Genomic DNA, 22,055 nt, shown 5'->3' on the forward strand with positions numbered 1-22,055 from the left:
TTCAGGAAGGTGAATTACATAGGACATATAGACAGAAATCACTAAGAGGGGGAATCCTTTAACAGCATCTTAACAATGATGAGCAGAAGAAAACATGCTCTCTCCTTCCCTCTCACACCCCAAAGAGTGTATCCAAAACCAGAGCTGGGTCATGAGCACTGCACTTCTAAGTCACCTAAAGCACCACCAGCACAATGACAAAAGGAAGATGAGTCACTTCAACTGCTTTAGGCCCATCGGAACTCCCTGGATATTAATTACTGGACTGCTCTGTGCAATCTGGCCAAGCACAGAACGTATTAAGATGTCAGCATGCAGAACACATTCCATACAGTGCCCATTCCTGATGGGAATGAGTGATTTCTTTGATGAACAGCCCTAAGTTATCCATATATCATACCCAAAGAAAATGCAGCATCCTGCAGCCCAGCAGCTGGGCTGGAGCTGAGGACACGGAGCAGGACACAAAGGAGCAGGACAATGGAGCGGGAGCGCGGTGGATCCTTTCAGGATGCCTCCACTCAGCTGTCCTTGGGCTCCTGCTCCAGCAGAGCCCCAGCACACCAGCCTGGTGTTATTAACTCCAGAGAGGATAAAGTGAGTTATAAGCCCAATACAAGGCAGATAGCAAGAGCCTAGGATTAGAAAACACTGCCTGCTCCAACCACAGGCACATCACCTTCAGCAAAGTGAACGGAGCAAAATAGGAAAAGATTGTGGCATAAAACCCTGCAGCTCTGCCTGGGAGCATTAAAGCAGCTAGGGAGGGAATGGGCAGAATGCAGCTGCTGAGACACCACAGCAGTAACAATCTATTTACGTCCCTACTGCATTTCAGGACTGGCTCAGGAAGGCACTCAGAAATGCTGCTTCGCGAGACCACGCCAGTAACAATCTAAAGAAAGCAATTTTGCAGAAAAGCCTTACTATACTCACTGTTATTATTTCTTAAATGCTCTGGAAAAGAGCACAGCATGATCATGACTGCTTAACTGCACTTGAAAAAGAGTGTAGTGTGCTCCTTAGATATTCAAAAATTAGTTTTACGCTAGGAGAGTACCAGAAAAAGACTCAAAAAAATCACATTCATATTGCTTTTACCTTAGAAAATAGAATTTTAAAACACTAAAGCAAATCAGCACCACTTCTTCATATTCTATTTATGCATCAAGTCAATCAATAAATCTTAAACTCTAAAAATATTACGTCAAGCCATAAAATCCAGGGTTGTTACCTGCAAGTATCACTTAAAAGCATGCAACCAAGCCCACTTCCCACTCCCAAAAGCCCTGCAGGCATTAGGCTGAGGACAGCAGCTGAGACACAGGAATATTCAAAAAGAGAAATGAGTCTTCCAAAAAAGGGCCATTTTGTAGTGTGAATAAAGCCAGGGCAGGCAGTGTGAGCTGCAGATCCCGCAGTGTTTTGCTCCCGCGGCTGGGAAGCACAGCTGACATTTCCTGCAGCCCTCCCGGGACGGGTCAGCACACATGCAAGGTCTGAGCACAGGGAACTGGAGCAGCATCTGAGCACAAGGGAGAAAATGCCATCTTGCCAAATCCTCCCTCCCTGCACGCACACTGCACCCCCACGGAGCAGCGAAAAAAACCTCTGATTCCAGAAGCAAATATCCTGTTAAAATTTTCTTTTTTAAAGAAGATGGAGCAATTACAAAATCTTTAGACTGATAAGGCACCCTCACATCCATCCACTTCTCCCAAAGCTGGCTCCCAGCACTCTTGCAAACATTCAACATCCAGGACACCCGGGTGAATGCTGCCTGTCCAGCACCAGCACAGTAGCCAAGAGGCTCAGGAATCGCTCTAAGCCCTGATGGAGCACCAGCCTCCTGCCTGTCCCAAAGACCAGGAATTTCAGCAAAACACAATCGACACATCTCATTTTGTATTTGATTCTCTTTTGACAAACCTTTCCAGCTCAGGCAGCTGTTTCCAGACGTGCTGGTTTCACTTCTCTGCACATGGCCTGAGGATGAGACACCCACCACCTGCAGCTGCAGTGGCACATGTGGGACAAGCAGGATAGAAACTCATTCCAGGCACGGATGAGATACAAGAGGTACAAGTGCCAAGGTCTGCCAGTGCTCTGATTTATTTGTGGGGCCCCATCACCAACATCACCACTGACCTCACAGCGAGTTTTGGCCAAGATCAGTGGGGGAAGGAAGGTGTTTAAACCCAAATGCAGCTCCCCATGACTGATGGTTGTGTTTATTACACACAATCAAAATGTAACGGGTTTCTAATATCTCTGCAAGATGCACACCTCCCTATACACGCTGACTGCAGATCACAGCAGTAATTCATGCTGCCCTTTGCAGCTCGGCAGGGCCTGATGACTCTATACCATGGAAGGGCTCCAAAACGTAATTGATGCAGACAACCATGTTGATGCTTAGAAATCCATCCAAAGAACTCAAAAACAACTCCAGGAAAATGTAGCTTACAGTGTTCTTTGAATATTCATTATGCACCCAGAAAAAAATATATTTTTAAGACCAACATGCACCTAGGAGATGGCTCCATCCAATCCTGGAAACTTTCTTGGATAATTTTAAAGGCCACATGGGTTCTCAAAGCTATAAAAAGCAATACAAAAGCAACTTTGTATTGGCACCTGAAAAGCCTTTGTTAATGTTTCCCAGAACAAAATCATCCTTTTTCCTGTTGTTCGCTGTAGTGTCTGTAAAGACACAAAAAAAAAATCACAGATTCTTTCCTAACAACACAGAGGGGAAGCATTCCCAAACATGTTCTTACCAACCTCCACATGTTAGGAATCCCTTTCCCAGACCTTTCCCTGCAATACAAGCGGGAAGTACGGACAGGGCACGTCTGCACACCCCTAGAAACAGCTGAATATTTACAGTCAACATCTTGTGAAAGCTGCAGCAAAACCTCATTTTCAGCAGACACACACATCAATTATTCTGAGAGTACTTAACAGGAAAATCCTCTCAAGTCAATACAACAAAAGCAATCACTTGAGACTCAGAGATGAATTTAAATTGGCAAGGTTTGAAAGAAGCATCTTGGAATTGCACATTGAGAAGTTGATGGCACCTTTTGTTTACCAAACTAAAAATTAATTTTGACAAAATTCTTCCTGCTAAATCCAAAAAACACTGAAAACCCACTCAGTAGAACACATTTAAGACTAGTCATGGGTCAAGAGGTTTAAACCAGGAAAATGTGCATATAAATACCCACTTAGAGCTGTCCAAATAAAAACATGTTCTACAGTTCAGAGATAAACAGCTTGTACCACACAAGGAGTGGGAGCCAGAGGCAGGTCTCTGCTTTGCATACTTTGGCACCAAACAAGAACAATTACATGTCTTTCAGATTCCTTCTGCTGCACCAACACCAACTGTGGATCTGCTCCAGCACACGAGGGATGCTCTGCAGTCCTTCAGCAAGCTCTACCCAAGAGCCAGCACTGGGCTCACTCACCCAATTCTCTTTTTGCCATTTCTAATGTGCCTTGATGCAGAAGCTGCTGCAGCTTCCAGCACCTACAGTTTCATGGCTAACCAGGACCTTCAAAGAACCAAAGAATCCTGGTGGGTGGAGAAAGACCATCAAGATTAACTTTTTCCACCTCTTGCAGGGGATGGACAGGACACCTTCCACAATCCCAGGCTGCTCCACCTGGCCTTGGACACTTCCTGGGATGGGGCAGCCTCAGCTTCTCTGGGCACCCTCACCATCGTCTCAGGGAGGAATTCTTTCCCAATATCCCACCTAACCTGCTCTTTGTCAATGGGAAGCCATTTCCCCTTGTCCTGTCCCTCTGTCCCTTGTCTAAAGTCCCTCTCCAGCTCTGCTGGAGCCCCTTTAAGTCCTGGAAGGGACTCTGAGATCTCCCTGGAGCCTCCTCTTCTCCAGATGAACACCCCCAGCTCTCCCAGCCTGGCTTCAGCCCTCAGAGCATTTCTGTGGCCTCCTCTGGCCCGGCTCCAGCAGCTCCAGGTCCTTGCTGTGCTGGGTACCCCAGGGCTGGAGGCAGCTCTGCAGGTGGGGTCTCACCTGAGCAGGGCAGAATTCCCCACTCACCTGCTGCCCATCGTTGGTTCCTGGGCTGCCAGCACACACAGCTGAGTCACTGAACGTCTCATTTCTATCCATTCTCCCCCAGCATGGATTCGTGCTTGGTGCAGGACCATGCACTTGCCCTTGCTGAGCTTCATGAGGTTCACACTGACCAAGCTCTCCAGCCTGTCCAGGTCCCTCTACATGCCATCCCTTCCCTCCTGTGTGTTGCCACAGCAGACAGAACAAGGCAGAGAGAAACCACTCTGCTAGGACAGGGTGCTAATCAAGTAATATTCAGGGTGTAATCTATTTCCCACTATGAACTTCCAAGCTTCCATAATATTATCTGCCTTTTCTTTCTTACTGCGGTGTCTGACCTGATAAAGAATTGTTTCTAAACCAAAATCTCACAGAAAATCTCCCTCAGGAACACATTAACAGGATTCAAACTCCATTCAATACTGTCATCAATGACCAGAGGAAACAGAGCACTTGCCAGCTCAGTTTGCAGATCAGGCAGCCCAACAAGGAGGGAGCAACAGTGAGGACGTGTTTGTACAGAGCAACCTGACCCGTGTAAGAGTGGCTTCAACTCCCTAACACCGCTGTGCTTTCACAGAGCCCTGTACAAACACAGCACAGAACAGGGCTGCACTCAGCAGCCTGAGAAATCCCCCTTAAAACCTCCTCATGCAACATGGTAGCAGAAAGGATAAAAATACAGTCCAAGGGTGTGCAAAAAAGGAACAGCAAATACGAAAAAAAAGGTAAATAGATGTTTATCTCTCAGTAAAAAAGATGCTTATCTCAGTATGTTATACCAGGTAAGAGTCTGCTCTTGACTCCTCTGAGCAAGTTTTCCAATCACAAGTGTGGACGATTTAAGATGCAGAAAGCTGTAACAACACAAAGGGAGAACAGTAACAGATTTCAGAGCCATTAAGGCTCTCAGAAGAAGCTAAAATTGAGCAGAAATCTGTATATACCTTCAGTAAGAGGACACAGAGTAGCAATGTGTGCTTTGGCATAACAGAGAAGGACATAAAGCTCAGGTAAAAGCTGAAAATAAAGAAAATCTAGAAGAAAAATTAAGGAACATGCAGCTTCCAATGGCTAAACTACCAGAACGATCTACAAAGGAAAATGTTTCCCATCACCAACTGTCTTCAAGGGAGAAATACTGCAGCCAAACACAAACTCCTAGACTCAGAACTCGGTCAAACAATGGGAATTGAAACCTAAGTGATACCTGGATATTTAAAGTCAGCATCCTAATATTAACTTCCGGCTTCAAAACTGTGAATGGCCAAAATCTCAAATTAACTGCCCACAGAGGTGCCTGAAGGGAGAAAGTAGCAAGAATTACTACAGGATTAAAACCATGTGGTAGGAGAAAAGCTTCTGTCAACTGAGGAAGTGCGGCTCTACAACTACAGCAGTGCTTTTTATCAGATGAGCTCCACATTCCCACACAGCAGGTGGCACAAGTCTGGTTAGAGGGGTGGGTTTTGTCAGAAGAAGCTGAGGTAGCTCAGCCATAGCTTGTGGGACTGAAGGATAAAGTGTTTCCTTTCCCATTCACTTAGCCTCGGCAATGAAGAGCATCACTGTAGGAGAGAAGTCACAACACAGACTGGGGGAAGGCACAACCAAGACAGGGTTATCTCACCACGTGAGTCCCAGAAATCCACACAGAAGTTCAGACCCTACTGTGATGTTCTAAAACTGGAACCAAAACTACTTGATCTACTTTAGAACACATTTTCCCCCAGCCTTTCCCCCACTCCTTGCTCACACAGGGAAGTTAAAAAAATCAGTCACAGTTCTGCTGCTCCTGCTTTGCTCAACTGAGAGGTCAGAACATCCTGCCAAGGAGGTAAGAGCTGCATTCTTCCTGTGCTGGGCCCACACCAGAAATATAACCCGAATCGAATTATAAATTAAGATCTCTAAACAAGTCTAACAGATCTTCTAAAATCTCGGATTAATTCTTCAGTTGGAAAACACTCCATGGAAAAGGCACAGGCTGTCTCCCAACTGCTTGCCGCTACTCCCGCCAAAGGCAAACTCACACCCCAGGATCTTGGATCAGTTGAAAGCTCAGTGTAACAGATTTTGCAGAGATTCCAATCCTCGTTCCCCCACATTAAGTTTTTCTTTCCCCAATTAGTAAAGGCAGGCAGAGAAAATGACCCTCTTTATCTCTCTGCAGTGCAGAATGCAGGCATCAGCTCCCAGTGCCACATCACCCCGAGCAGCTGGGCCTGCTGAAGGACACGAAAATCAAATGCACTTCCCTTAGGCAGCACCTGGGAAGAGAAGTGAATCTGCAGCCATGGCCACACTCATTAAGGATGGATTCTAAACCTCCTCGCTGCTGGCCCAGCTGTCCAGTAAAGCGCTGCCTAAGCTGCTTGGGAACAGAACTTATCCCTGACATTCTGCCAATTAAAAAGCATAAAATCCCCCTGCCAGCAGCACTCAGCTCAACCTGCTAGAAGCAGGCAGGGCCAGAAGCACAGCGATGTGCTGGCTTAGCTGTTCAAATCCTTTGTGGAGGGAAAGAAAAAAAAAAACACCTATCTTCTTGGAATTAGCATGAAAACCCAAGCTGAGATTCAGACTGGTCACACTTCCATCCAGCAGGGAAAACCAGGCATGGTTCTTCCTGCTGGGTGGAAGTGTCATTCCATTGCACAAACTACACAACACCAAAAAACCAAGAGACAGAACAGCCTGTGTTCCGTCTGGCTAATGATGCCAGTAAGTGCAATGTACGTAGGAAGAGGAAATTACTGTACACATTGACACATATGGCTGGTAATATTTCTGCTTCAACAATGAAAAGGAGAAAAATGCAGCAAGAAAACATTTTCTCAACATCTGGGAGTAAGTGGGAGCTCCACTAGATATCAGCAAGAGAGACATCTACAATATTTATTCTTTGAGCGTGCATACCTGATCTGAAGAATAAAACCATTGCAAATGCAAAAATAGCACTAAAAATATAGATTTACTTATTGCAGCAGCTTCATATGCTCACACAGCTTTCATTAACGCTCCTACAATATTCTGTTAGCATCATTTACAGCTGTTGTTCAGAATTCCTCAAAGTTATGGTCATTCCCATTTATCTCTGCCAGGGAAGCCCATCAGTCTAGGGGAGAGAAGCACAGACAAATGACAGAGCCTGTCACAGACAAGATCCTCAGTCCTTCACCCCAACAACGAAGCTTGTCAGAAACCCAAAAGTAACCTCTCTTGGATGGAAAATGGAAAAAGGTTGAGATTTATTTGGATGAGTCACCCAAGACTTCGCTTGCCATTGCAGAGCCTAGAAGAGAGATGAGAGAAGGAAGGTCAGGGATATCCCTTCTCCACTAATCCATGTCCCTGTCCAAAGCTCCCAAATGAAGCCTGGTGCTGGCCTGGTAAGGATAAGATCCCCATGACAGGCAGAGCACAGCTCAAGACCTTTCTATGGAGCTGCTCTCAGGTTTAGCACCTGCAAAATTCACTCAAAACCAGGGGCTTTCCAAGTTTCACTAAGGTTTCAGAGCTTAAAGCAAAAAGGGAAGAGGATCTAAGCCTTTAGTGTGGCTTCTGAAACTACAGAGCACAACAACAGCACAACAATGCTGTGAGGCAAAACCCAAGGGCTGCCTAATCAAGTCACTGCAGTGATATCCTCCAGTGCCATTCCCGCTCCTTTGGCAATTTCAATTTCGAAATCACCCTCAGCTTCAAGGTTCCTTCCACCGACACAGAGAGGAATCACAACAATTTCAGTGTATACAATCTTTTTCCTCTCTCTCCACATCATGATTTACATCCTCAGGAATATATGACTTTCTCATTCTTACACAAGCCACTCTTTTCCACAGGGCTACCTATAACTCCCTTGGAGAAGCATCACTCCCTCTGCAGCTCTCTTCATGCCCACCACATCACTGTGCCTGCAGCTATGGGAAGATCCCTCATTCCCTCTTGTATCTCCAGTTCTCAGCTGATCCCTCTGCCCAACAACCCTTCTCCCTCAGCACCTTTCCATGCACTTCAGACCATGGATATCTTCTCTTTCCCACCTGATTTAGGTCCATCCTTCCTGATTTTCCTGTAGTGCTGTTTCCATGTAGTAATGTTTCCATGCCTGCCTCTCCTCACGGCACTGATCTTTCTTCAGTCAGGCACAGGGGAGGGAAGAACAGCTCCCAGCAGCTCTCACCTTTAATCCACTTTTCTCCAGCATATCAGAAGCTCAGAAACCCAAGGATCACCTCTGCTAACCCTGCACTGCCAGCTCTCCCCTGCCTACAGTGCTCAACTTGCACTCTTGCCAAACTGATCCTCCCAACCCAGACTCTTTCCAGCTTCTCTCCAGAAAGGCAGCTGATAACAATAATGAGAACTCTAAAATGTTTTTTTTCATCCAGTGACTTTTCCATTAGCCATATCACTAACCCCAAGATATTTGCCTTTCTTCCAAACAGCTAAAAGGCTCCTTTGACTTACACTCTTCATTACCGACCTTTTGTTTCTCTCCCTCTCTCCAAACTGCTACACATCCTTTTACTTAGAGATCACAAGTAGACACCCCAGAACAAAATCCGAGAGCTCTCTACAGCCTCCCTTCCCACACTGCATCCATCCCTGATCAAGCTGTGTAATTTTAGAGCCTATCTCCCTCTGGCCACGCACCCTGGGACTCACCAGCCTGGCAGGAACATGGGATCACATCTAGAGACACACCTGCTCCAAGGACAGAAATTCCACCTGCCAAAGAACTACAACAGAGTGAAAAGGATATCCCTAATACCGACAGAAACACTCCTGGTTTTGCTATATTTGCAGACCAGGATTTTCTACAGAGGCACAGGCAGGTGTATTTTTACATACAGCCACAGCAGCCCTGCAAATACCCAGCACATCAAGCATTTCCTGTATTCCACAACCCTGCTACAGCTCAAGCAATCTCTGTCTCAAAACAGACGAGAAAATTCAAGTCTTCTCTGAAAGTGACTTTGAACCTTATTTTTCTTTCTTCTTCATCAAAAAGCTTATCTCCATCAATATACTTTAGAAAAACTGTTAGATTGCCCAGCTGTCAGAAGTAGGTGCACAGGCCCTTGAGCTCCCAAAATTCAGTGTGACCTTGTCCCAGTCCCCCATGGATCATCTCTTCCACAGCTCACAGTTTTCACCTTCAGTCCTCCGCAGCCTCAACCAGCTCCAAACTGCTCTTCCCAGGGGACTGATTCCACTTTCCCCTCACAGGAAGCTTTAGCACAAAATAAAATGTCTCTCTTTTCCCTGGCATATTTTCAGGCAGGGAAGAACGGAGCAGTAACCCTTCCATAAAACCAAACTCTATCTTTTTATTCTTCACTCTAGTCTCTGGGAAAGACAAGGAAAGCCTGCTATTTACCACAGATAAATCCCAATTTAGAACAGTGCCCTTTTTTAAAGTCAAGGGGACACAGGGTTGTGACTTGAGTTATTGTCCCCAGGCACACTCAGCAGCTTCCAAGATCTTGGGATCAGGTAATGGAGCCGAGTTTCCTCCCTGACATCACCACACATTCCTCCTGCGTGCCCAGAGCCACGACACACTAACAGGTTTTGCCACTACAATTATTTTTCTTGCCATGGGGTTTCCCCACATTGGGACAGGAACAAGGACAACCTAAAGGAAATGTAGACTCGACTGCAGAGCTCACTCATTCCCTGAGCACAGCCACAGTACCTGACTTGGTTTAGGTTCCCCATCTCTCCCTCACCGAAGAATTAGGAGAAATTGTTTTCAAGCCCAAGATCTGGCTCCACTTCCTGAAACACAAACTTCAAAGCCAAATCAGACTATTTCAGTGTTAATTATTCATTTCCTCATTGAAGGAAATGAAGGATGCAAACAAGCCCATGTTTCGGGCTGTGGCAGGAGCCAAACCTCCATCCTGAGAGCAGGCGATGCCAGCATTGCACACAACCACGCTGGTATTTATTTTCTTGTGTGTTTCACAGTTTAGCAACAATTTTTTTAATCATGCACCCCTTATGACATCCAGAAGCAATATAAATTAGTCACTCCTGGATGTTCTGACTGCTTCCAAGACTGCACCTTAATGCCAGATTAAGCAGAATTACGCAAGCTCCATATTATAAAAACCCTCCCAGATCTCTGGGTGAAAGGCCCGAATGAGGATGAACAGCACCATTCCAACGCCAAGCTCCCGAAACAAGGACCGACAGAACAGCTCATCCACAGTTCTCCTAGAGCAGCGTTATCCTCGCTCCTTTTGTTTTCCTTTCTAACCCCGAGACTTTCCCGGGCTGAAGTCAGAGAACAACATGTCATTGTTCAAGCTTAATGAGTCAACGTTAATTTTCCCATTGTTTATTTAAACCCCCTTTCAAACAGCATCACTGACGTTAATTACGTTGAAATACTGATGTTTTGGCGGGGAGGCCGGGTGTGAGAAGGAAGAGACGTTTCCCACAGAAAAGGGGGTCGCTGGCAGATGTTCGAACGGGTCTTGGGGGGAGTGATCCGAGCCCTCACTGGGGAATCGGTGATACCCTCATCGGGGGGCTGGCTCCCTCATCTCGGAGGGGCCCAACTCCTCATGGCGGGGGTGGTCGGTCCCATCGTGAAACCTCACCGGTCCCTCCGCGGGGTCGGCCCCTCGCCGCCGCCGTCATAACACGCCGCGCGCTGCCCCCCGTGCCCGGGCCGCTCTCCCCTGCCGCGGGTCATCTTGACAGCCGGCCCCGGCCCCACGCCTTCCCCTCTGTGCCGCTCCGCGACGCGGCGCCGGGCCTGCATACAAAGCCCCGGTGGGGGGAAGGAGGTAGGGGAAGAAGACGGCGGAGTCCGGCCTGAAGGGCCGGGGCCGCACGGGGCGGCGCGGATGAAGTACCTGGAAGTCCCTGTCCTCGTTGAAGCGAGAGAACCTGTCCGCCATTTCGCGCCGGCCCAGGCCCGCTCCGGCCGCCACCGCCTCCGCCCTCAGCGCCGCCCGCCTGCACCGCCCCCGCCGCACCGCGCATGCGCGGCCCACAGGTCACGTGCGCAGCAACGCACGTCACGTGATCGGCAACGAGGCGGTCCCTCACGGCGGCGCCACCGCGCGGAGCGGAATGGCTGCTGCAGCGGGACTCGGCGGGGCGGCGCCGGCAGGACCGGCCCGGAGACACAGGCACGTCGAGGGTCGGCACACCAAGAGGCCGGAACCGGCTCGTAAGGCTGGCCGTGCCCTCAGGGCTCCGCCGCGACAGGTCACGCCCCGCCGAGCTTCGCTCCGCGTCTGATTGCAGATGGCAGCGCGCATGTGCGCCTCAGCGGCCAATAGGGGTGCGAGCGGCGACACGCGGGCGCCCGATAACCAATGAGGGCGCGAGCAGTGCGCGGGCGTGCCTAACAGCCAATTAGGGCGCGAGCTGCCGCGCAGTGCGGGGCACCCTTTCCCGCCCCCTGCTGTGCGCATGTGCAAACCGTCACACGGCGAGGGCTCGACCCGGATAACGGAGAGCGCGAGCTCTGCTGCGGGCTTCCCGCCCTCCCAGCCCGAGTCAATGGGAGTTGCCCTACTCGCTTGACTGATGGTTGTGTGAGCCAATGGGAACGCGGGCTCGCCACCGTCACTAATGCGTGCTGAGGGTCTGGCGCATGCGCAGAGCCAGCTCAGCGGGGCCCGCGCCGAGGGAGTGGCTGAGGGCAGGCCGGAGCCCCTCGGCGCTGGGAGCGGCTCCAGGCCTGGCATGAGCCCTGATGGCGACCACAGCAATGGTGCCCAGCACAAATCCTGAGCCGGATCGCGGTGCTCAGAGCCAGCCGTGCAGCCCACGATCCGATAGAGCCCTGCTCGCATCCCTGGCTCCTGCCCCAGCCCTCCGGCCGGGCTGCAAGAGCCTCTCGTCGCCCCTGAGGGGGAAGTGCGTGCCTGGCTCGTGCAGCCACAGCCCTGTCCTCTGCAATGGCACAGCAGCAGTGCCGTGGGCAATTCCGGGGATCTGAGGGTGGGTGCTAGGTTATGGTCTGGATTCTGGGTCTGGTTTTGGGATCGGGTCTAGAATGTAGGTCTGGGTCTGGACTTGGGGGCCAGGACTAGGGACTTGCGGCCGTGGGATAGGTTTGGGAACCTTGGCTGGGTTTGCTGTCTGGGGACGGGGTCTAGGTCTGGGTCTGGATTTGTGTTTGGAGTCGGGGTTCTGGGTCTAGGTTTGAGGTCTGGGTCTAGTATTTGGGTCCAGCTCTGCAGAGATCTTTACTTCTCCATCCCCCAGCACAGCTGTCTCCAGCTGTCCCTGAGTACCGTGTGCTGCCAGCCCTCCGCCTGCCCTGACAGCAGGAAAAACGGATCCCATCTGTCTCTCCATTCATTCATTGCTTTCTCTCTCCCCGCAGCAGCCTCTCTGCCCGGGCCCTACTGCCCTCTACTGCCTGTCAGGGCCAGGTGAGGGAGAGGAGTTCGGGACCAGGGCTGTCTGCAGTGTGTTCTCTGAGCCTCCATGTGCCACCAGACCTGTCCCTGAGGGGACACCTGTGCTCTGCACAGCGAGGCAGTGGGTCCTGAAGCACTGGTTGTGCTTTGTGCTCCACGGGGTAGCTCTAGACTTAGTTTGTTCCTATGGTGAGCCAGGCTGGCCTGTGCTGCCAGAACTCCTGCGTAGAACATGTTCCTCTGACTTGTTAGGAGGGAATGCTGTGCTCAGCCCCCTGCCTCACCAAAGCAGCCCTGCAGGGATTCTCCTGGGATATCCTGGAAATGAAAACCTCCCAGGAAAGAGAGGCTGTGGATGCCCCAACACTAGCAGTGTTCAAAGCCAGGTTGGGTAAGGCCTTGAGCAACCTGGGGATAGGACTAGATGGTCTTTAAGTTTCTAAAGATAGTTCCCTAACATCCTATGATTCTAAACTTGGCTCTCTCCTGGAACCAGCCAACCCTGTGTGCTGAGAAGGGCTTGATGGCTGTGAGCTGGGACTTCTGCATTGCAGAGTGGCCATGTATCTGTCCGTTTCTTGCTGGGCAGAAACATGCTCAGATTTGCTCCTCATTGCCCTGAGAAAGTCCTGTTGGTGCTCTGCCTGTCTGCTTTACTCAACTCCACACAAAAACCCTAGTGTCCCATGTCAGGACTGTGGTACCCTCCTTGTCCTCCCAAAACACCCAGGTGGGTCCACATGGGCAGGACTGGACTAGGGACCCCTGCCCAGGGAGCCCAGCCATACCATGTGGAACAGCCCTGTGGGTGACTCAGTCAAATGTCCTGTATCCCAGCCTACCAGTGGGTCCCGGATGGGCACCCTTGGGCCAAGTGCAGGGGCTATGCCCACAATAGGGAGTTCCTGCCCCACCCAGGTGGTCACTGGGACCCCCAGCCACCCCCTGGACCACCACCCACCATGGGGTGCTGAGTCAGACAAGGCCCTGCAAGGAGATTGGTCTGTGTCAAACCAGGTGGGATGAACCGAGGACACCCCTGGAGCAGATGGCAGTTCCCCTGGCAGGACCCAGCTGTACTGGTGTCCTTTGCCCGTTCTCAACATCCCTCACCCCGCTGGGTTCACAAAGCTGGTGCTCATCATCACTCATGGGTGGGGGGCACCCAGCGCTGCCTGCCTGGGCTTTGGGAACCTGGCACTACAGGAGTGCTGAGCTCAGAGCAGGGGTGGTCTTGGAGCTGGGTGCCCACAGTACTGCCCAAGGCCTCTCAGCCCTGCCTGTGTCCCGGTGCCATAGGGGTGAGCTGAGACAGTCCCTGGGTTTCTCTGCCTCAGGTGCTTGAAGGGCACAGTGTCCCCTGGCCAGGGGACCCCAGACCACAGCATGGTCAGATGCCCCTGACTGCAGGACCAGGAGCCAGTGCTGCATTCATCAGGGCCTCTCTTCTCTGGGGAGCCCTCTCTGGGCTGTGCTCCCCAGCCCTGCTGCCACAGGAGCAGGAGGGCGGCTGGAATGAATGCTTCCCCAGTTGGCATCTCTCTGTGCCAAGGCGCTCTGCTGCTCACCAGGTGGTTGGGGGACACATCTGCCCCACTCTGGTACCCTCTAGCCTGGAGGGACTGGTACAGGGACAGCTCTATGTCCCACTGGGCACAGGGACAACTCAGTGTCCTTGTTGGAAACAACTTCATGCTGCTGTCAGACACAGTGTCCACACTGGGTACAGGGACAGCTCAATGTCGCTGTGTCAGCTCTGTGTCCCCACTGGGCACAGAGCTGACTCTGTGTCCCCAGTGGGCTGGGGACAGTTGGAATGCCTGTTTGACACCATGGAGTGTCAAACTGAGCCCACCCCTCCCTACAGGGGTGCTTGGTTGGTATTAGGGGACAGATGGGCACTCAAGGGACCCTAAGAGTCACCGTGGGCCAGTGACATGGGCTCACTGATGTCCCCACACCAAGCCCTGACATAGGAGGGTATAAATAGCATTTCTGTCACCTCCTGTCACATGCCCAGTGCTGGCAGGTCCCCTGCCCCCAGCTGGGGACACAGCTGTTCCTGGGAGAGGGAAGGATGGCCAGGGGGCACCCCATCCCTCCTGCACTTCCACCACAGGGGCCACCCCACAGACCTGGAACAGCTCCTGGGAGACATCATGGGGTCCAGGCTGTCCCTGTGGGGACATCACTGTCACTTTCCCAGGAACACAGACCCCAAGCCAGCATGGGGACAGAGCTGAGATGGCTGTACCATGCCCATCCCCCCACTATGAGGTCCCTGTGCCCTATGGGGAGCTATTGCCAGCTCCGGGTGCTTCCCTGGGGACTTAAAGGGCATTTCCAACCCCAAAGCAGAGCAAAAAGGGAAATTTGTGCCCATTCCCCCCCGCCCCCACCCCGATCCCATGCACCCCATGGGCAGAAATGGTCACTGTAGTCCAGAGCAGCTCTAAAAATACCCGAGCCCTGACAGTGACAGCTGCAGCCAGGCCAGGGGGACCCGCAGGGGGGCCAGGGCTGCCAGCCCTGGGTGTCCCCTCTCTGCTGGGACAGCCCTTGGCACTTTCCACACACACGATTTTCTCCATTTTGGGGACCCTCAGGGTCCCGCCCCACTGCCCTGCTGTCCCAGCGGGATTGTGCCATGGGGCATGCCCACCATGCCCACCCTGGCCCCGCGGCCTGGCCGCCGGCACGCGGCTCTTGCGGCACGGTGGCTGTGGCACTGGCTGTCCCCCGGCCTCCCCGAAGCCCCTAATCCATCTCTCGCAGCAGGAGATGCCTAAGCTGCCTTTTCATGCCGGCTCCTCCGCGCGCGAGCTCGCGCGCTCTCAATGCCGGCGCTGGCAGGAGATGTGTCCGACAAGCTGAGGGGATCCCTCCCCCGCCAGCAAGGTCAAGGTGTGCTTAAAGCACTTTCCCCGCGCCCGCCCCGGTGGGCTCTGTGCCCCGCCAGGACCGGGAGTGGCTTTGGGGGACACTGCGGCTTTGTGGTCTCACCACCCTGCAGGATCCAGGCAGCTAGACCCATGTTTTGGGGGGGCATCATCCCCCAGCTCATCACAGCCACTCTTGGGGTCACCCACCAGCCCCCTGATCTCTCTGTGGTCCTTGGCTGAAGCTGTGCCCACTGCCTACCAGGCTGCCCCCAGGGAAGGGGCACCCCAGGGCTTGGCTCACCCCACATGCAGCCCAGGGCTCATCTCTGCCCCCAACCCCCCGGGCAGCGCTGCTCACAGAGCCCTCCCACACACGGAGCCACTGCAGACCATCAGACCAGTTGACACCAGTACAAACCAGGCCTGAGCACTACTCTCCCTAGCTCACAGGGTAGGGAGCGTGCACTTGTGTGTCTGCGTGTGGGGGCACTCGTGCCTGCTTGTGCCCAGGCGTGCAGGGGCCCCACAGTGCCCGTGCCCAGGACCCCATGTCACTCCTGTTCCCTTGGTGACAGACCCCTGTCCTCTGCTGGCACCTCGCGCCCGCCGCCAGCCAGGGCCTTTGTGCCTGGTTTTAATTAGAGGCTCTTAAGTGTGAAACAAAGCCGAGGGCAGGGCCGAGGGGCCCTTCCCTTCATCTGTGCTCCTGGGGGACCCCCGAGGTCCCCATCCTGCCTGGCATCTCCTGCCACAGCCCCTCCATTCCCCACTTCTGCTTTGCCATCCTCTGTGCCCATCCCTAAGGGACACTTAACTGCAAACTGGTGCTGCCAGTGTCCCCTCAAAGTATGGCCCTTCAGAGTGGTGCTGGCCACCAGCCCTGCATGGGGCCATGCACGGGGCCTGTGCTAGACGTGGTGCCACCCTCAGGGTACTTGTCTCCAGGGAGGAGGTTCAGAAAGAGGCCTCCAGCCTGGGGCTGGGCTAGGGTACTGCTGGAGGTGACATGGGTGTTTGCAGCTGTGTCCCCCATCCCTGGCTTTGATGGGTGCAGGGAGGACCCCATAGGCATCCTGGCACCTAATGGTGCTGGAGAAATCCCAGGGAAGAGAGCTGCATGGGCACCAGGGACACGAAAGGGAGGCGAGGGACACGGGAGCCACCAGAATCTCAGAGGTGGAGGTACCCATGGGCCTCCCGCTGGGGACCCTTGGGTGCTGGAATCAGGGCACAGGCAACACTGGGTGCCCACCAGCATGCCCCAGTGCTGTACTGGGATGGAGTGGAGCAGTGGGAGGATTGGGCCTCCTGGGTGTCTCCCACCCTGAGTAGCTCTGTGAGAACACGAAGGGGAGCTGGGAGAAGAGCTGGGTTTGGCCCCATACTCCCCATAAAGCCTGGTCTGGGCAGCACCCACCCTCTCCCACTAAGTGCAAGGGTTGGTCTTTGTCTTCGCAGTGTCCCCTCCACCCATGACACCAACCCCAGACCCCCCTGGGAAGTTTTGGGGAGGGGGCAGCACCCTCTACCACCCCTGGTGACACGGATAACAGGATTCCCTGGCCACCCTGAATATCCCTGTAAGGGGACACCACTGAGCAGGCAGGACCCCATTGGCTTCTTCTCTGGGGTGTCCCTTGAAACCCCCAGTCCACTCAGGGGTTCCTCTCAGGGCTGACTGGTGGATCTGCTCTGGGTTTTACCCTCCTGAGGAGGGCTTGGCACCCACTCTGGGAACCCTGTCCCAGTGTGTCCCTGGAGGCTCTGGGGACCCTTGTCCTGAGCCACCCGCACCCAGAAGGACAAAGGAGCACAGGAACAGCCTTTGCAAACACTTCTGGAAGTGAAACCCCTCCATCTCCGGAAAGAAGCCAAAATCCAAAGTGTTTAGGAAGCCAAAATCCACGTGGCTGTGCAGACACTCCTGCACCCCTCTGTCCCTGTCCCTGTGGACCTGGGGGACACGACAGGGGTCACCTAGCCAGACCCTGCCACCACAGGTCCAAGAGGAGCTGCAACAGGAGCAGCTGGCCCTGCATTCCCACCGCAGCCGGGGAGCAGGAATGAGAGCAGGAATGAGAGCGGGAATGGGAGCGGGAATGGGCCGGAGGCAGCACTGGCCGGGCTCCGGGCTCGGCCCCCGCCGCCGGCGCCGTGCCAGCCTCTCTCCGCCGCCTCCCGCCTGGGACCACCGGGCACCCACCGACCCCAGCCATGCCTGGGCACACGGCAGGGCCCAAAGGCAGCACCCCTGGGTGCCCCATCGGGGACAGCCAGCCCTGGCTGCCATCTCACCGCCTCACCCCACAGCAGCCCTGGAGCCTCCGCCATCCCCGGGAGCGGGGAGAGCCCCTGCCAGCCCCGCCGGGACACCCGGCACGTCCGGGCCAGGGAGGCTGGCGGGGCGGGGGGGCGGCAGCATCGTGTGTCCCGTCTTTCCCCCCCAGGCTTTGATTTTGGAGCCCCCCCTGCCCTTCCCCCTCGGCCAGGAGCCGCAATGGTTTCAATTACGCTGTGAAAGGCGGTGGGGCCCCCTCTTTTCACGGCAGCCCGGGTCTCCTGCTCACAACAAAAGCTTAAGTTACAGGAAAGGGAGAGAAAGGGAGGGAGGACGCGGAGGGAGGGAGGGAAGGAGGCTGCCCGAAGACCCCCAGCCCCCCAAAACGGAGCGGACAGGGGCAGGGGGCTCCCCATCACAGCCCTCCGAGCTGCCCTTGCCTTGGGAAGGGCAGCCCCCCATCCTGGTGCCGAAATTTGGGGTAATTGCCTGCAGTTTTGTTCCCTGATGAGGGTCTCCAGTGGGTCCCAGTCTCTCCAGTGTGTCTCAGTCCCTCCAGTGTGTCCTGGTGCTCCCCAGTGTGTGCTTGACTCCCTGGTGTGTCCCGTGACCCCCCCTGTGCTTGACCTCCCTGTGTCCCAACACTCTCAATGTGTCTTGGATGCTCCCAGCACGTCCTGAATCCCCCTGCTGTGTCCCAGTGTCACCCCCCAGTTGTCCTATTCGCTGCTAGCGTGTCTCAGTTCCCTGCAGTGTGTCCCAGTCCCCCAGGCCTCTCCCACTGCCCTGTTTTTGCCCTGCACCACAACCCCAGCTGGGGTGGGAGGTGTGGGGTTGGAGACGGGGGCAGGGTGCAGGATGTTTCCCACCACCCCCACTGATTTGGGGATACCCCTGGCTATGCAGTGGCCTTTTGGGGGTACCCATGGTTGCCATGGGCAACCTATGGGGTGGTGGCACTGCCTGGCTGACACCTGGGGACAAGGAATGTTGGGGCCAATGCACCCTGCTCTGGAGGTCTCCAGTGGGGCATGGGAGCTAACCCCGCTCCACTGTACCCTAAAGTGGGAACAGTGGGGGACCCCCTTCAGCACGCTACGGGGGATGTGGGTCTTAGGCTGGGGGGAGCAGCCCGACAGGTGGAGGGTCATGGTGGGGGGGTTAGGGACATGAACAGAGCAGGGGACACAAGGTGGGGCACAGGAGACACAGAGGGGGCAGAGGACATGGAGGGAGTGCAGAGGCCACAGCACGGCCAGGGAACACAGCGGGGGATGCAGGGAGCACAGGGGGCAGGGGACAGGGGGGTGGGGTGCAGAGCACGCAGGGGACACAGGGTACATGGGAGGCGCAGGGGACAGGGGAGGGGCACAGGACAGAGGTACAGTGAACACGGGGGTTGTCAGGAGACACGGAGAAGTTGTCAGGAGAAGTAGGGGACATGGGGAGACAGAGGACAGCAGGGCACACAGAGCGGGGACCAAGGGGACACGGGGGACCAAGAGGACACGGGGGACACAGAGGACACGGGGGACACAGGCCACAATGCGGTTTGGGGACACGGGAGGGCGGTTTCCCCTCGGCCCCGACCCGACCTCACCCGCGGGGGGAGTTTGCACGACTCGGAAAAAGTTTGCGGGGGGGGGGGGGGGCGGGGAGGGCGGTGACCGCCGGGACAGGGCGTGGCTAGATGGGCGTGGCTCGGGTCATCGTGGGCGTGTCGGTCGCGCCATTTGAATGTGATTGGCGGAGCTGGCGGGGCGGGCCCGTGAGGGGCGGGGCGCGGGGCGCTGGTCCCGCCCGGCGGGGACGCGGCGCTGCCCCGCACAAAGGCGGCGGGAGCGTCCGGTGCGGCTGCTCCGCTCCCCGCGCCCCGGGACCCCGGCACCCCCCCAGCATCCCCCTCGGCAGCCCCCGGGACCCTCCTCCCGCCACCGTCTCGGCACCACTGCCCGCCCGCGGCTTCGGAACCCGGCACTGGGAGCAGCAGGAGCGCCAAGTTTGGGCAGCGGGAGCCGTCCCGCCACGCACGGTAGATCGGGGCATCGGGAGTCGTCCCGCCGGGCACAGGGTAGGCGGACAGCGGGCAGCGGGAACCGTCGGGGCAGCGTCGGGTACGGGGGATCCGGGTACCGGGAGCCGTCCAGGCGGGACCTGAGAGTATCCAGTCATCGCGGATCGTCCAGCCAGCACCGGGCAAGGCGGAGTTATCTCTGGGAGCCGTCGAGGCAGCACCGGGCACGGCAAATCAGGCCACCGGGAGTCATCCAGCCGGGACTCGAGTGTATCCAGTCACCGGGAGTCGTCCAGGCAGCACCGGGCACGGCTGATCCGGCTGTGGGAGCCGTCGAGGCAGCACCGGGCACGGCAAATCAGGCCACCGGGAGTCATCCAGCCGGGACTCGAGTGTATCCAGTCACCGGGAGTCGTCCAGGCAGCACCGGGCACGGCTGATCCGGCTGTGGGAGCCATCCAGGCAGCACCGGGCACGGCAAACCGGGACGGGAGGACTGGCTGTCCGGCTGGGCACCGGGCACGGTAAATCGGGGCGCACGGCTCGGGGCACCATGGGCCCCCCCGGCGTGCTGCCCGCCCTGGCCTGGCTGCTGGCAGGGCTGAGCGTGCCGGCGCCGAGCCGGGCCCAGCTGCACGGCGAGAAGGGCATCTCCATTCCCGACCACGGCTTCTGCCAGCCCATCTCCATCCCGCTCTGCACCGACATCGCCTACAACCAGACCATCATGCCCAACCTGCTAGGTCACACCAACCAGGAGGACGCAGGGCTGGAGGTCCACCAGTTCTACCCGCTGGTGAAGGTGCAGTGCTCGCTGGAGCTGAAGTTCTTCCTGTGTTCCATGTACGCGCCTGTGTGCACGGTGCTGGAGCAGGCCATCCCGCCGTGCCGCTCCATCTGCGAGCGGGCGCGCCAGGGCTGCGAGGCCCTCATGAACAAATTTGGGTTCCAGTGGCCGGAGCGGTTGCGATGTGAGAACTTCCCCCGGCACGGCGCCGAGCAGATCTGTGTGGGGCAGAACCACTCGGAGGACGGTGGCTCCCCAGCACTGCTGACCAGTGCCACACCGCTGGCCGGCCAGGGCACCCCTGGCGCCCCCCGCTATGCCACCCTCGACCACCCCTTCCACTGCCCACGGGCGCTGAAGGTGCCCAGCTACCTCAACTACAAGTTCCTGGGGGAGAAGGACTGCGCGGCGCCCTGTGAGCCCACCCGTCCCGATGGCCACATGTTCTTCAACGAGGATGAGATCCGCTTTGCCCGCATCTGGATCCTCATCTGGTCTGTCCTGTGCTGTGCCTCCACGTTCTTCACCGTCACCACCTACCTGGTGGACATGCAGCGCTTCCGCTACCCTGAACGACCCATCATCTTCCTCTCGGGGTGCTACACCATGGTGTCAGTAGCCTACATTGCCGGCTTTGTGCTGGAGGAGAAGGTGGTCTGCAACGAGCGCTTCCAGGAGGACGGCTACCGCACTGTGGTGCAGGGCACTAAGAAGGAGGGCTGCACCATCCTCTTCATGATGCTCTACTTCTTCAGCATGGCCAGCTCCATCTGGTGGGTCATCCTCTCCCTCACCTGGTTCCTGGCTGCTGGCATGAAATGGGGCCATGAGGCCATCGAGGCCAACTCCCAGTACTTCCACTTGGCCGCCTGGGCAGTGCCAGCCGTCAAGACCATCACCATCCTGGCCATGGGGCAGATCGATGGGGACCTGCTGAGTGGTGTCTGCTTTGTGGGCCTCAACAACATCGACCCTCTGCGGGGCTTCGTGCTGGCCCCGCTCTTTGTCTACCTCTTCATCGGCACCTCCTTCCTCCTGGCCGGCTTCGTCTCCCTCTTCCGCATCCGCACCATCATGAAGCATGGCGGCACCAAGACGGAGAAGCTGGAGCGGCTCATGGTTCGCATCGGGGTCTTCAGCGTCCTCTACACCGTCCCAGCCACCATTGTCATCGCCTGCTACTTCTACGAGCAGGCGTTCCGCGAGCACTGGGAGCGCAGCTGGATCAGCCAGAACTGCAAGAGCTTGGCCATCCCCTGCCCGCTCCACTTCACCCCCCGCATGACCCCCGACTTCACCGTCTACATGATCAAGTATCTCATGACTCTGATCGTGGGCATCACCTCTGGGTTCTGGATATGGTCGGGCAAAACCCTGCACTCCTGGAGGAAGTTCTACACTCGGCTCACCAACAGCAAGCAGGGCGAGACCACGGTGTGACCCCCCCGGCCCCACTGCCCTTCGGCCTGAAATATTTTTTTGGGGGTGGGGGGGGAGGAGTTATTATATATTTTTATTTTTAGATTTATTAATGTCTAAGGGGTGTCTCTCTTTCTCTTTGATTTTTTTTTTTTTTTTTGTAATTAAACCTGTAAATAGCA

At 55.3% G+C, this 22,055-nt stretch overlaps 2 protein-coding genes across 8 annotated transcripts in view; one reads left to right on the forward strand and one right to left on the reverse strand.

The window, feature by feature from the left end:
* GPATCH8 (G-patch domain containing 8) overlaps nucleotides 1-11,121 on the reverse strand; it is a 54,544-nt gene extending 43,423 nt beyond the window's left edge. For 2 of the 7 annotated variants that reach the window (XM_088179798.1, XM_088179800.1), the window contains exon 1: nucleotides 10,970-11,025. Coding sequence is in view for 2 of the 7 variants with exons in the window: in XM_088179793.1 (XP_088035919.1) it covers nucleotides 10,970-11,014 (45 nt within the window). In the remaining 5 variants the exon portion in view is untranslated. Of the gene's footprint in view, nucleotides 1-10,969 lie in introns of all 7 variants that reach the window. The other 5 variants (XM_088179799.1, XM_088179801.1, XM_088179793.1 and 2 more) reach the window with 4 other exon arrangements.
* An 8,382-nt stretch (nucleotides 11,122-19,503) lies between these two features.
* FZD2 (frizzled class receptor 2) lies at nucleotides 19,504-22,055 on the forward strand. Its single transcript, XM_014884854.2, has one exon. The coding sequence runs from the start codon at nucleotides 20,221-20,223 to the stop codon at nucleotides 21,892-21,894; it is 1,674 nt and encodes a 557-aa protein (XP_014740340.1). The 5' UTR covers nucleotides 19,504-20,220; the 3' UTR covers nucleotides 21,895-22,055.

The sequence above is a fragment of the Sturnus vulgaris genome, chromosome 27 (assembly GCF_052056855.1).
Source record: "Sturnus vulgaris isolate bStuVul1 chromosome 27, bStuVul1.hap1, whole genome shotgun sequence".
Taxonomy (NCBI): Eukaryota; Metazoa; Chordata; class Aves; order Passeriformes; family Sturnidae; genus Sturnus; species Sturnus vulgaris.